This window comes from Rhineura floridana, chromosome 9 (assembly GCF_030035675.1).
Source record: "Rhineura floridana isolate rRhiFlo1 chromosome 9, rRhiFlo1.hap2, whole genome shotgun sequence".
Taxonomy (NCBI): Eukaryota; Metazoa; Chordata; class Lepidosauria; order Squamata; family Rhineuridae; genus Rhineura; species Rhineura floridana.
This window is the reverse complement of record NC_084488.1, coordinates 476441-491763: the sequence shown is the minus strand read 5'-3', so window position 1 is coordinate 491763 and position 15323 is coordinate 476441. Positions and strand designations below refer to the sequence as shown.

General features: G+C 42.3%; 1 protein-coding gene across 2 annotated transcripts in view; it reads left to right on the top strand.

Moving 5' to 3' along the window:
* The window catches only part of PPP2R2C (protein phosphatase 2 regulatory subunit Bgamma), a 126879-nt gene that overhangs the window by 51743 nt on the left and 59813 nt on the right, over positions 1-15323 (top strand). For both annotated transcript variants that reach the window (XM_061583696.1, XM_061583697.1), the window contains one exon: positions 610-707. In XM_061583696.1, the coding sequence (XP_061439680.1) occupies positions 610-707 (98 nt within the window). The remainder of the gene's footprint in view (positions 1-609; positions 708-15323) is intronic.

Genomic DNA, 15323 nt, shown 5'->3' with positions numbered 1-15323 from the left:
CCAGAGGAGGGCAACACATATGATGAGGGGGCCTGGAGACCAAGTCCTATGAAGAGAGATTGAAGGAACTGGATAGGTTTAGCCTGAAGGAGGTCTAATTAAGAGATAATATAACAGGTAATAAATCAAATACTTCAAATACTTCAGCTACATTGAGGATGAGTTGTTCTGGAGAGTAGGACTTGAACCAATGGATTAATATTACAAAAAGTGGAATTTTGTTTAAACATTAGGAAGAACTTTATGATTGTACAAGCTATTCAGAATGGAGCATACAGTCACAAAGTGGTGGGCTCTCCTTTGCTAGAGGTTTCTTTCTTGTTTGTTTGTTTGTTTATATTAAATTTATATCCTGGTCTTCCTCACAGAAGGAACTCTTTAAGTAATGGTCAGGTGGCTATCAATCAGGGGTACAGTTCTTGCACTGGCAGGGGGCTGGACTAGATGACCTTTGAGATTACTACCAGCTTTATAATTCTGTGACTGCCACATTCTCCTGTGGTTGAAGGTATGGCTCAGCAAGAGAGGAAAGCAAGTAGCTCCTTGTGGGATATTTGGTATTTTGGATGGTTTTTCTGTAATTGGCTTTTTCTACTTTTTCTTTCACAGCTGACATTATTTCAACTGTTGAGTTCAACCACACAGGGGAGTTGCTGGCAACAGGGGATAAAGGAGGTCGAGTTGTTATATTCCAAAGGGAGCCAGAGGTATGATTTTTTTAGATCTTCCAATTATTACAGAATATATGTCTTATAGCAGCATTCAACAGCAAATAACCTCCATTCCAACCACTCCAAATGCTTCCTGGCCCTGACACACAAACCCTGCACACACACACAAGAACCTGGTGTTCTTCAAAGCGACTGTAGAAGACCACCCAGAACAGCATTGTGGGATCAATGCTCCTTATTTTTGTATTTTTTTGCAGCATCCACACATCATTGACAACAAAATGTAGCCCATATTCTCCCCACTCCAATTTAGTTCAGATTTACCCTTTCTGAGGAAAATCTGAGAAGTACAAAAAACCCTTTTGCCAATGGCATGTTTGCAGATTAAGCTGTTGTCTGGAAGCATCCTGTGAGTACTTTTTATGCACCATGATGCACAAGCTGCTGCTTTCCTGTTGTTTGTGGGACAATGTTTCAGGTTTACCTTAACTGCATACTGGCTATTTGTGTCAGCAGGGATTGAATGAATGCTTGATAATGTAGTTATTACATATAAAGGTCCTTTCTTGTGGTTTTAAATTGAGACCTTTCCAAAAGATTGTCTGTGATTGTTGGATAAATTGGGCCTTGTGTATTAAAGAAAAAGTAAATTGGGCCCTGAATTTAGAAATAGTGATGTGGAGACTGGGAGCTGGGAAGGGGTTGACACCCTGTATTTTTTAAATTTGTCCTCCCAGATAGATGGTGGCTTCTCCACCAGCAGTAACTCTCCCTGGTGCAGCTATGTGATGCTGCAAGGCCACATTCTGAATGGCGGGGATGGAATTATTCTCCTGCTGTTGTAGAGTCCATCCACAGTAACCAGACTACACAAGTGTGTGGCCAAGAACAGCTTGTCTCCCAACAAAGTGGTTGTTCCCCTCAGCATTTCCCTCTCGCTGAGAGATTGAATAGGAAACATGCACCTATCTTCCCCATTGTGGCTGACTCTTATCAGGAGCAACCCATTTTCTCCAGTGTATCAAAGGGTAATGCCACTGCCCATGCCCTCATTACTCCCTGAAGGAGAGCCCCAAAAGCCCACTCACCACCACCTCCTTTCGCAGGGCTTTAATGTGGGAAAGGGGGTAGGTTGAATGGCTTGCTGATGGAATCAGTACATTCTTGAATTGCTTGTAAAAGTTGCGTCTCATCCATCTACTTCTGATGCTTTCCCATCTTTAAACCCTATCTTATCACATCACGTCCTCTTCTTTAACAGGTGCCTCTGATCAGATAAGTTCAGAAATTTGTATCCTATCTAGATCAGTATCAATAGATTCACTTGGGAATTTTCTGAAAGTATACAAATTGTATCAATTTCTCAACTAATCTACTGTTCATGCTTATTCCAGAAATAAAGGCATTTTTTTGTAGTTAGGATCTCCTTTATTCCTTCTGTCAAAGGTCAGGCTAATTTATATCAATATAGGGCTTATAATAGGCTGTCTTGGACATGGTTTGATGTCTGACCTGACCTGCGTTCTGTACAGGGCTTAATGCTAAAAGGATGACTGATTTTCTCTGAGTCTTGTGCCTTACGTGGCCAAGATATGGCACTGCTACATCAAACAAATAGTTATTTACTTGCTCCTTTCCTATGGCTTGAGCATGTTCTCACCACGGTAGCCAAAACATCCTGATAAGACACCAAGTGTTTACTGTTTCTTGTTCTAATATTCTCACACTGTGAAATGAGCCTGCATTTCACAGCCTAGCAACATCAAAGCTGTAAGAAAGCTTAATATAATGGCTTCTAATAGGCATGGATCCAGGCCTCTGAAGGCACACCAATAAAGTTGTACTGTAAGGAACTTGCATTTGTCACTTAACTCATACTGATGTTACAGCATCTCTTTCACTTCTCCATTCAAGCAGTACTGAAAAGCAATGTATAGCGTACCTGTATGAGAAATATCTAGTGTAGTGTCAACAATAAAATAAAATTACTTTGCCTCTTTAATGTCCCAAATTATTTTCATATAAACTTTATTCCCCATTAGCTCAACCAGTTCATCACATATCTGTGAGGAAATGTACGAAACATGACCATTTCCTTTATTTCCATGATTTCTCAAGTGCTGCTCAAGAAAAGGATCAAACTTGGCAATAACTTCCAATGTTCCAAGGTAATTTCCGTTGTGGGGTGATTCCCAAAGTCTGGTTGCCACCATAGAATTGAAGTCCTCTTTATGCAAGAAAGATAATAGCAGCAACAATACATTTCAGTATTTATTTCCTGTATTTGATTTCTTCACACATTTGGCTTTGAAAATGTTCTTTCACTGTGTTTGTTTTGTTCTTCCTTAAAATCCAGGCCATAATACAGTTTCGGTGTAGAATGCTATTTTCATGCTCTTTGGGGGGTTTTCTTCACCTCCTTTCTCAAAGGCACTCTAGATGAGTGAAAAGGTTTGCAGGCAAACCAGAAAATGTTTCCTGTTGCTCCCATCCAATTAGAACTGTTCTCTCAGTTCTAATTAGTGTTCTCCACGAGCTAGAGGGAGCCCCAGCTGACGAAGCGTCAAGGCCCCAGCTGACAAAGCGTCAAGGCGAGTTAAGCAGCAGAGCGAGTTCGGCAGCAGGGCGAGGAGGCCAGGGCCCCCCACTCTGCCCGTCTGTTCCCTGACCTCAACTAAACCGCAGTCTCCAACCCATTGACGTAATAAACCTTAAACAAAACTATGCAGGTAAGAAGCCAGCAGGGGTGTGGGGGCTTTCCAGTGTTTTGCACCGCCTGCAGCATGTACGACTATCTGCCTGTTGGACAGAAGTCGTGGGTGTGCTCTTGGTGCAATGAGCTCCTGGCTCTCCGGGAACGACTTCATTTCCTTGAGGCCAAGGTGGCGGACCTGGAAAAGCTGAGAAATGCAGAGAGGTGTGTGGAGGAGGCCTTCAGGGACGTTATAGCTGTGTCCCACTCCAGCGATGATAGCTCTCCTGCTATCATGGAGAACGATGGTCTCGGGGAAGGAGAGCATCCAGCTGAGGAAGAGGGAAACGATCCCTTAGAAGGGACCCATTCCTTGGGGGATGAGCAGCTATCCTCTCGTGCCGAAGATATATCTCCAGGGGGTGGAGGGATCCTTGTAGTGGGTGATTCGATCATTAGGAACATAGACAGTGGGGTGTGTGATGGGCGTGTAGACCGCAAGGTGTTTTGCCTGCCTGGTGCGAAGGTTGCGGATATCGCCCGTCGTTTAGATAGTTTGGTAGACAGTGCTGGGAAGGAGTCAGTGGTCATGGTGCACGTTGGCACCAACGACATGGGGAAATGCAGCCGTGAGGTCCTGGAAGCAAAATTTAGGTTGCTAGGTAGGATGCTGAAAGCCAGGACCTCCAAGGTGGCTTTCTCTGAAATGCTACCAGTTCCACGCGCAGGACCAGCCAGACAGGCCCAGCTTCGCAGTCTCAATGCGTGGATGAGACGATGGTGTCGGGTGGAAGGGTTCGGATTTGTTAGGCACTGGGGAACATTTTGGGACAAGCCGGGCCTGTACAAAAGGGACGGGCTCCACTTGAACCAGAATGGAACCAGACTGCTGGCACTTAAAATTAAAAAGGTAGCAGAGCAGCTTTTAAACTGACTGAGGGGGGAAACCCGACAGGAGCTGAGAAAGGTCCGGTTCGGAATAAACCTCCCCCCTGGGATAAAAACCAAAGAAATGATGAAATTTTAAAAGGGGTAGGCCTAGAAGTAGGCATTGTGAGAGCAGGGGCACAGGATATAAATTCAGAAGAGCAAAATTACCACAGGCCAAACCACAAGTGCCAAAGACACTTGAAGAGAGACACTGCTTACAAGTGCCTGTACGCTAATGCTAGGAGCCTGCGAACCAAGATGGGAGAACTAGAGTGCTTGGTCTTAGAGGAGAGCATTGATATAGTGAGCATAACGGAGACCTGGTGGAATGGAGAAAACCAGTGGGATACGGTTATCCCTGGATATAAACTATATCGGAAGGACAGGGAAGGACGTACTGGTGGCGGAGTCGCTCTATACGTGAAAGAAGGCATTGAATCCAGCAAGCTCGAAACCCCAAAAGAGGCAGACTCCTCCACAGAATCGTTGTGGGTGGTGATACTGTGCCCCAGGAGGGACTTAATACTGGGAACGATCTAAATGCTCAGGGAGACCTTGAGATGAGATATGAAATTGAGGAAGCATCCAAACTAGGAAAGGTGGTAGTAATGGGTGACTTCAACTACCCGGACATAGACTGGCTGCATATGTATTCCAGTCATGACAAAGAAGCAAAGTTTCTAGATATTCTAAATGACTATTCCCTAGATCAGTTGGTCATGGAACCGACCAGACGGACGGCAACCCTGGACTGAATCCTCAGTGGGGACCGGGACCTGGTGCAAGATGTAAGTGTTGTTGAACCAATTGGGAGCAGCGACCACAGTGCTATTAAATTAAACATACATGTAACTGGCCAATTGCCAAGAAAATCCAACACGGTCACATTTGAGTTTAAAAGAGGAAACTTCACAAAAATGAGGGGATTGGTAAAAAGAAAGCTGAAAAACAAAGTCCAGAGGGTCACATCACTCGAAAATGCTTGGAAGTTGTTTAAAAACACTGTATTAGAAGCTCAACTGGAGTGCATACCGCAGATCAGAAAAGGTACCGCCAGGGCCAAGAAGATGCCAGCATGGTTAACGAGCAAAGTCAAGGAAGCTCTTAGAGGCAAAAAGTCTTCCTTCAGAAAATGGAAGTCTTGTCCGAATGAAGAAAATAAAAAAGAACACAAACTCTGGCAAAAGAAATGCAAGAAGACAATAAGGGATGCTAAAAAAGAATTTGAGGAGCACATTCCTAAGAACATAAAAACCAACAACAAAAAATTATATCAATACATTCAAAGCAGGAGACCATCTAGGGAGACAATTGGACCCTTGGATGATAAGGGAGTCAAAGGTGTACTAAAGAACGATAAGGAGATTGCAGAGAAGCTAAATGAATTCTTTGCATCTGTCTTCACAGTGAAAGATATAGGGCAGATCCTTGAACCTGAACTAACATTTGCAGGAAGGGATTCTGAGGAACTGGGACAAATAGTGGTAACGAGAGAGGAAATTCTAAGCTTAATGGACAATATAAAAACTGACAAATCACCGGGCCCGGATGGCATCCACCCGAGAGTTCTCAAAGAACTCAAAGGTGAAATTACTGATCTGCTAACTAAAATATGTAACTTGTCCCTCGGGTCCTCCTCCGTGCCTGAGGACTGGAAAGTGGCAAATGTAACACCAATCTTCAAAAAGGGATCCAGAGGGGATCCCGGAAATTACAGGCCAGTTAGCTTAACTTCTGTCCCTGGAAAACTGGTAGAAAGTATTATTAAAGCTAGATTAACTAAGCACATAGAAGAACAAGCCTTGCTGAAGCAGAGCCAGCATGGCTTCTGCAAGGGAAAGTCCTGTCTCAGTAACCTATTAGAATTCTTTGAGAGTGTCAACAAGCATATAGATAGAGGTGATCCAGTGGACATAGTGTACGTAGACTTTCAAAAAGCGTTTGGAATAAGAGGATAAGGAATTGGTTAAGAATCAGAAAGCAGAGAGTAGGAATAAATGGACAGTTCTCCCAATGGAGGGCTGTAGAAAGTGGAGTCCCTCAAGGATCGGTATTGGGACCTGTACTTTTCAACTTGTTCATTAATGACCTAGAATTAGGAGTGAGCAGTGAAGTGGCCAAGTTTGCTGACGACACTAAATTGTTCAGGGTTGTTAAAACAAAAAGGGATTGCGAAGAGCTCCAAAAAGACCTCTCCAAACTGAGTGAATGGGCGGAAAAATGGCAAATGCAATTCAATATAAACAAGTGTAAAAGTATGCATATTGGAGCAAAAAATCTGAATTTCACATATATGCTCATGGGGTCTGAACTAGCAGTGACCGACCAGGAGAGAGACCTCGGGGTTGTAGTGGACAGCACGATGAAAATGTCGACCCAGTGTGCGGCAGCTGTGAAAAAGGCAAATTCCATGCTAGCGATAATTAGGAAAGGTATTGAAAATAAAACAGCCGATATCATAATGCCGTTGTATAAATCTATGGTGCGGCCGCATTTGGAATACTGTGTACAGTTCTGGTCGCCTCATCTCAAAAAGGATATTCTAGAGTTGGAAAAGGTTCAGAAGAGGGCAACCAGAATGATCAAGGGGATGGAGCGACTCCCTTACGAGGAAAGGTTGCAGCATTTGGGGCTTTTTAGTTTAGAGAAAAGGCGGGTCAGAGGAGACATGATAGAAGTGTATAAAATTATGCATGGCATTGAGAAAGTGGACAGAGAAAAGTTCTTCTCCCTCTCTCATAATACTAGAACTCGTGGACATTCAAAGAAGCTGAATGTTGGAAGATTCAGGACAGAGAAAAGGAAGTACCGTATATTCCGGCGTATAAGACGACTTTTTAACCCTGGAAAATCTTCTCCAAAGTCGGGGGTCGTCTTATACGCCAGGGGTCGTCTTATTAGGGTTGCCATATTGCCCGGATAGCCGGGTTTTACCCGGATTCTAAGCATGCCACTCGGCGCCCGGCTAGCCCCTTAGGTGGCCCGGATTCTTAGCTTTCATTTTAAAAAAAATTAAGTTTCTAGGTGGTGCAGTTCTTGAGATATATATAAAAACGTCAGGCACCCCCCCCCCGGTAAAATCTTTTTTTAAACTACTGTATAGCACTTCGTAGCTTTAACCCCGCCCGTTCAGGATTTCAGCCAATCAGTGAAGTGTTTGTTTGGTGGCAGTGTCTGCAAAACTTCATTGTGAGGCCAGAAAATGGTGGTTTCCCCTCCTGTTTATCTGAAAATCTCATAAATTGGGTAGGTATATACATTTCAGTTTTTCCCCCTGTTGTGTGTAGGAGTCAGATCCTGGGCAGTGTTTTGAAAACCTTCCCAATAGTTGCTTTTGGGGGTAAAAACAGTGCTAATCCCATATGTCCAGAGTAAATCCTATTGAATTCAGTAGGAATTACTTTTGAGTAGACATGATTATGAATGTGCTGAAAATCAATGGGACTTTGGAGTGAATGTAAAAAAGAATTGTGTTTGTGTTCTCTTTCTGCCCCCCCCCCCAGTCCTATTTTAAAGCAAGTAGGCAGGGCTTACTTAGATATTGCAGTTTTTATTCTGTAGGAAACTAATACTGATTTTTAAAAAACTAATACTGATTTTTCTGCAATGACCAATTGGTTTGACAATAAACTATTATATGGGCTGTATGTATTTATACATCTGCAGTGTGTGCGTGCGTGTGTGTATGGAGTCTTTCCAACACCCCTGTGAGGTAGGGTTGGAAACCAAGGCAGCTCACAACAAGAAATAAAGCCATTTAAAATCCAATAACCATAAAAACAAGTATAAACAGTTGCAAAACAGTGTAAAGTGGCATGATTCGGAAGTTTGGGTTGTGTGAATGAAGTTGCTTATCACTTGAGGTTGCATTTCTGTCCCTGTTTGAGTAAGCCCCATTGAATACGCTGGGACTTGCTTCTGAATAAATAAATTTAGGATTGCACTATAAATATCTTTACAGTTTGTGTAAATAATAAATATATTTGATAGTTATGCTTATATAAATATTTCTTCATTTATCATATTTTTGATTTTTGGTTAGGAATCCTGACTGGTTGTGAGATGCTTAGTTTTTTGCCTTATAGGAATCTTGTTGTGGTTGGTATGGTATTACATTTAGGAAAGTGTTACTGCCTTCTGTATTTTTTTTCCCTATTTGCATTTCACTTATCTTTAACCTCACTCCGTTACAGCCATAGAAGCAACAGCAGCATATGCAAGATAATTAACTCCCATTAGTGATAAGAACAAGAATTTATAATTATTATTTCAATTAAAACAAGGGGCTTATCAATACTTTGAAGAGGACCAGATATTTATTTTCTTTCTGAGCCCAGGACTGGGTCTTTCATGATGCCCGGTGTGTGTGTGTGGGGGGGGGGGAGCAGGAGAGTAGTCGATAAGACAGACATCCTGGCATTGATAATCGAATTAGCAAGGTATGTGTGGGGTTGTTGTACACTTCCAGGCTCAGTTTCATTTTGAGTATGGAGGTGGAACCTGTGTAGATGTGGTTATCAAAGGGAGAAGAAATTTTGAGTTAAGCAAAGCTCTGCTTTTATAAAACCTAAGAAACATACAGTACTTTGAATGTCTGAGTGCCTGCACCAGTGGAATACTGGAGGAACTTGTAAAACTTGCTGCAACAGTATTTAGAACTGAGCATGTGGTGTGAAAGACTCCTTTTCCTAACATTTTGGCTTGTTTTTCTCTGATTGTGTATTTTTATTGTTTTTATTATATTTGTAAGCTGTGCTGAGCTCTGTTTTTAACAGCAAAAGGGCAGGATATAAATTCTCTTAATCAATCAATAAATACTCCATAGTGTTGGAAACTAGAGTCTAGGCATTTAATGTTGCTTTAAAAAAAAGATTTCTCACATCTTTCCCCAGTTTTTGGTGGTAATTCCTAGGCACAAAAACAAAACAACTGGACAATCCAAATATTAATATTTATAAGTTTATAAGTGACAGTTTTCCTGCTAAGTACCTGCATGTCATAAGCAGGGGTAGTCTTATACGGCGAGTATATCCCAAACTCTATATTTTAACTGGAAAAGTTGGGGGTCGTCTTATACGCCCAGTCGTCTTATACGCCGGAATATACGGTACTTCTTTACTCAGCGCATAGTTAAACTATGGAATTTGCTCCCACAAGATGCAGTAATGGCCACCAGCTTGGATGGCTTTAAAAGAAGATTAGACAAATTCATGGAGGACAGGGCTATCAATGGCTACTAGCCATGATGGCTGTGCTCTGCCACCCTAGTCAGAGGCAGCATGCTTCTGAAGACCAGTTGCCGGAAGCCTCAGGAGGGGAGAGTGTTCTTGCACTCGGGTCCTGCTTGCGGGCTTCCCCCAGGCACCTGGTTGGCCACTGTGAGAACAGGATGCTGGACTAAATGGGCCACTGGCCTGATCCAGCCGGCTCTTCTTATGTTCTTATGTTCTCATTAGAGAAGAGAGGGAACAGTTTTAACTGGTCTCTCTCTTTTCTCCTCTGATACGCTTCTGATTCTGCAGCCAATTATAATGGTAGAGGGCCTAAGAAACCTTTGTTGGTGAGAGTTAAGAAAACTGGTGGCCATTATAATTTATAATTGTACAATGGAGGGAGCAGAGACCCTGAAGGGCACTCTAGTAGTTCTCTGTGAGCACACTGGTGCCTTTAGTTACTGCACTGAGGACCCTGGGCCTTCAGTGTGGTGTAGTGGTTAGAGTGCTGCACTGAGACTTGGGAAACTCAAATTTGTTTATCTATCTATCTATCTATCTATCTATCTATCTATCTATTTTTGCATTTATATCCCACCTTTTCCTCCAAGGAGTTCAAGGTAGCGTACATTGTTCTCCCCATCCTCATTTAATCCCCACAAGAACCCAGTGAGGTAGGTCAGACTGAGAGGCAGTGACTGGCTCAAGGTCACCCAGTGAGCTTCATGGCTGAGTGGGGATTCAAACTCTGGTCTCCCAGTTCCTAGTCCAGCACTCTAACCACCCTGTATTCCCCACTTGGCTATGTTGCAAAGGTTTGTTGTGAGGATAAAATGGAGAGGAGGAGGAGGATTTTGTAAGGCATCTTGGGTTCCTTAGACAAAAACAGAGGGATATAAATATAATAATAAAATAATGTCTGACTCTGGTTTTGCTGGGTTGCTACTATTAGCGCTACCTGTAGCTGCAACCATCTTGCTCATGCTACCATGAGAAAAGGACGCTACCACAGGCAGAGTTGTTATTTTTTTCCATTATGGTTATAGACCTCATGAGATCCTGAAAGAAAAGAGTTGGCAACAATGTTGATGTGGCCCTGCTCCTGAAGCAATTTATCTCCCTGCCACATGTGTTTCACCCTGGCTGGCATGAGCAGCAAGGCTGTACCCCTGCCTCCCCATTAAGCCCTGATGCTTCCCAACCAGGGTTTGGATTGCAGTCTTAAGAAATGACACAGGCCATATGCAGTCTCAAGTTATGTCAGAGAATGTGAATTCATCTTCCAGTTGATGTGAGAATGTATCTAAGGTCACTCAAACTTCCATTTCAAAACACATAATTAAAAATGGGCAAAACATAGATGTATTGTTCACATCCAATTATGAAAAACTGTAAAAGACACAGTCATGTAGGGTTTCCTCCCTCAAATGTTAGTGTAAGTGAAAACATTTCATGCCAGCTGGGGTAAAAGGCAGGAGGCAGGTAATTTGCCAGCAGTGGACTCGGCCAGAAATGGCAGTGGGTAGAATCAGAGGTACTTCACACTCTTCCTCTCCCGGCCCTCTTTTCTCTGCTGGGTAACCCTTTCTCAGCTGGTTAAATCTTCCTTCCCCTGTGGTGCCCGTGATGATTGGCCCATGCAGCTATTGTGAGCTGCTTAGCTGATTGGGGAACAGCTGAGAGTGGTAGAAATGGGACTGGATTATAGAAGAAGGTTAATCTTTGTCTGAACCCCCCCCCCTTCTGCTGGTTGGCTGATCAGTAGAAAAGTATCTTGTGGGTGTTATAAGATAAGGCAGTGGGCCAGAAGCAGGCTGGGAAGTGCAGATAGCTTACTTCTGAACAAAAAAAATAGAAACGAAGGCATGTTTCTTGGAGACTACTGGTCAGAGGATTGCCAGAGAATATACAAAATTCAGTCAAGATATGCACATTTCCCAAGGCCTGTTAAAGATTATGCATATTGACCAGGAAATGTGCACAAATCCCTCTTCATGGAAGGATTTTGTGCACATTTTCCATGAGGCATGGTGAATGTGCATAATGGCTGGTTGCTATACACATTAACACTCAACTTACATTCCCTCAGCTTGATGGCATTTGCATGGGGAAAGGTAGACAGAGAGGGAAACCTCCAAGCTTCCTAGGTTGTCTTTCTGCTCTAATCTGTGCTGACTAGGGATGGGATCCATTGGCTGGTGCCATTTTGAAAAGATTCTGTCAACCTAACAGCAGTATCAATTTGAGTTTGTTCTTCTTCTGCTTTCCATTGCTTTTACCAGTCCGATTTTTTCCCCTCACAAAAATATCAATGTTAATATCAATATTTTGAGAGAAACTATTGATATTTTGAGAGAAACTATTGATATTTTGAAAGGAAAGTGGCTTCATGTCCTCCTCCGCTGCTATTACAGGCTTGGCTTGCTTCCTCCCTGCTTGGATTATTTGAGTGAAGGGGGGTGGCAGAGGGGGGAGGGAGAGAACTGCACTGCTATGCTGTGAATAAAACAAACAAAAGAACAATATATTTGAGAGGGGGGAATCCAGTGTCGGGGGAAAATGCTGAAGTGTGGAGCAAGCAGGATCGCTCTGAAAAACTGAAGGATATGTGGACCATTGAAAAGTCCAATGCTGACTCTGAATTCAGTGGAATCCTCAGCCATCCCTAGTGCTGAACTTCCTTCAGATGTGTAAACTGATACTCTTAGAATTGCTGACCTTATTTCATGATTTCTTCTTCATCCCATATTGGAAGAGGAGAGATCTTTCTCTTTTTGTATTTCTCTCCTGCAGGGAACAAAGAGCAAGCATGGCACCTTGCATCTCCAACTTGGTTACTAGAACTAGGGTCTTTTCTATCTAGTATGTATTTTCTATAATAACCTAAGCTTTCTTATTCTTCCTAAATTCAGAAGCTCAGAGTGATTATATCCAGGGAAGGTGTGCTCCTTCAACCAAGATTCACACACAGCTCAGCTATCACTGCTGTTTTGCTGTTCTGCTAACAGTAGGGGTATGGCAAGAGAAAGAACACACTGAAATATCACCACATACACAACAAACCACCCATCAAAAAAAAATTCTAATTAGCTTCCATACCAGCGGTGACTGTGGATGTATGAAGGGTTATTTTTACTTAGTGGGTTTTCTGCAGAACAGGTACATTTGGATTAAATGAAGAAAAAAAATACAGCCTGGCATTTTGATAATAACAATGTTGGATGATATGAAAAACATCCAAACATAAGCAGCACCGATTTTACAGTAAACTCTTGTCTGGAAGCACTGAAAATTTTAGCAACTTGTTCTTCCACCAAAGCCATCGAAGTACCTTTCTCTACATTCTCTGAAATTCCTGGAAATATTAAATTGGAACATTTGGCTGCATTTTCCTCTCTCTCTCCACATACACACACACACACACACACACACACACTATATATATATATATATATATAGTCTGAGGATCACAGCTGACATGTTTATAGCGAGTCAAGATTCCTTGTTGTATATCACAAACATATCCCAAGTCACCACAAAATCCAGTAGCTTTGTCTTGATGCCTCTGCCAATCTTATATTAAAAGTCAATTTCTCTACCATGGATATATGCCACAATCTTTGCAACCAGGCATCCAAGGTCAACATCTCAGCCATTTGCCAATTCTGTGCCACCTCCATCCTAGCACCAGCCAAAATAAATTATATTAGAAGCTTATATAATTATGCCCATCCCATATGTTTAGGAGAGCAAGCATTAGTGAATGTCACCTCCTGTTTGGCAATTTTCCTGATTTCACTAAAGATTAAATGTCAGTAGGCTGCTACTTTCAGACAGTCCCAACACATGTGCACATATGACCCTGTTGCCCACATCCTCTCCAACAAATATAGTTTCTATCCCCCGTAATATGAGCTATGCCACCATTTCAGAGAACACTTCTTGATTTTTGCTGAGACAGATTTTACTGATAATTTATCCCATAACCTATTCCAATCAGCATCTAGGATATGCAACTCTAGAGCTCCATCATATGCACCTCTCAATGTATTTGACGTGATTACAGATACATCTATTAATAAAGTATATACAGTAGAACCTTGTTATAACATGGGGGCAAGGAACAAAGGCTGTGCCTGCATTACGGGGGTTCTGCATTATAACAAAAACTTTGGTACTGTAAATGGTATTGTATTCTAGATCATCATCATACCCACAGTATATCTGAATCCACAGTACAGTGAGCCGTGATAGTGAGCTTCCACTGTATTTTTAATACTATTCCTCTCAATGAGTGTTTTTATTCCCTCATTAGACTCTCAAAAGCAGGTTAAATTCCTAACAGCCCTTGCTCTATTAGTTGTATTCCTAATAAAATACAGTACCTAGTGAAGACATACCCAGTTAACAGGAACATCCTGCAGTTTCCTTTGTATTGTTTCACACAGAATCTAATGTCACCTTGTGCATTTTCCATGTGTTCTCTAAGCTGTTTTTTTTCATTAAATGTGTTTGTACTTCTTTCTCTAATTTCTTTATTATATAAGTTCTTCATTACACTGTATAACTTTCTATCCTAATTCACTTATCCTTTTTTAAATCAATGATTCAGTCATTCCCAGAATCTCATAAAAGTAAATCTTGAATGCACTGAGCTCTGTCTTATGATATCATTTTTTCCTGTTAATTCTCCACCTCACATTTAGCATTCCTTGTTTTTCTTTTGGTTTTACTATTGAGTTATATGTTTTAGCAAATATATAACTCAGAGCAAAACTATAAACAATAATGAAATACATAAGGATGGATCCAGCACTGTCCTTCTATTCACTGAAGGGGCTGTAATCCTGAGGAGGCTGATGCTCACAGAAGGGAACAGGTGATTTTTACCAATTCCTCTATCCTTGCATTCTCCACACTTTGGGCTGGTTACCCAACCATCTGGAGTACAGGCACAAAGGGCTGCTGAAAAAAGGGGAATTGGCAAAAAAGAGATGTGTACAATATATCAATTTCAGATTTGTGCACATTTCTATTCTACTTTTACGTGACCATTTTGGTGTTCTCTCTTCCATTTGTGTAAAAAGAAAAGCACATTGTTACTTCAGAAAACAATTGTACCTGAATCTGTTTTTCAATGGACAGCATCACATTTCTATGACGGCTAGAGCGCAAGTGACGAAAGACTTGCTGTGAGGATGATCGGGCACAAGTAAAACATCATAACTGTGCCTATTGTGTGGCGGTGAGGGTGGTGAAGAAGGCCCACTTGTCTGCCTCCATTGCATCCTCAAGCAGCCGTCTGGTGGAGCTTTTCCGTATTGTCAGGGTCTGTTGACATCAACTCCAGGAAATGGAGTTTTAGACCCTTCGGAGGCCCACTGTGAATTGTTTGCAAGGCACTTTGAGGGTAAAGTTGCTTGCCTCCATAGCAGTCTTGATGCCCCCTCCACATCTACTGTAGTCCCCAATGAGGTGTCCAGTGCAACGTCTGCTGCAAGTTCTTGGGAATGGTTTCGGTTGATGTGGCCTGAAGACGTAGACAAGGTGCTTGCGATGATGCGGCCAGCAACGTGTCCTCTTGACTCTTGCCCTTCTTGGCTTACTAACGCTTGCCGAGTGGATCCAGGGTGTGCTCAACACATCATTGAGGGAGGGAGTGGTTCGAGCCACCTTGAAAGAGACGGTGATCCGACTACTCCTGAAAAAGCCCACCCTGGACCTATTGGTTTGTGACATTGTGACAACTACCAACCAGTTGCAAATACCCCCTTTTTAGGGAAGGTGATTGAGAGGGTTGTGGCGCAGCAATTGCAA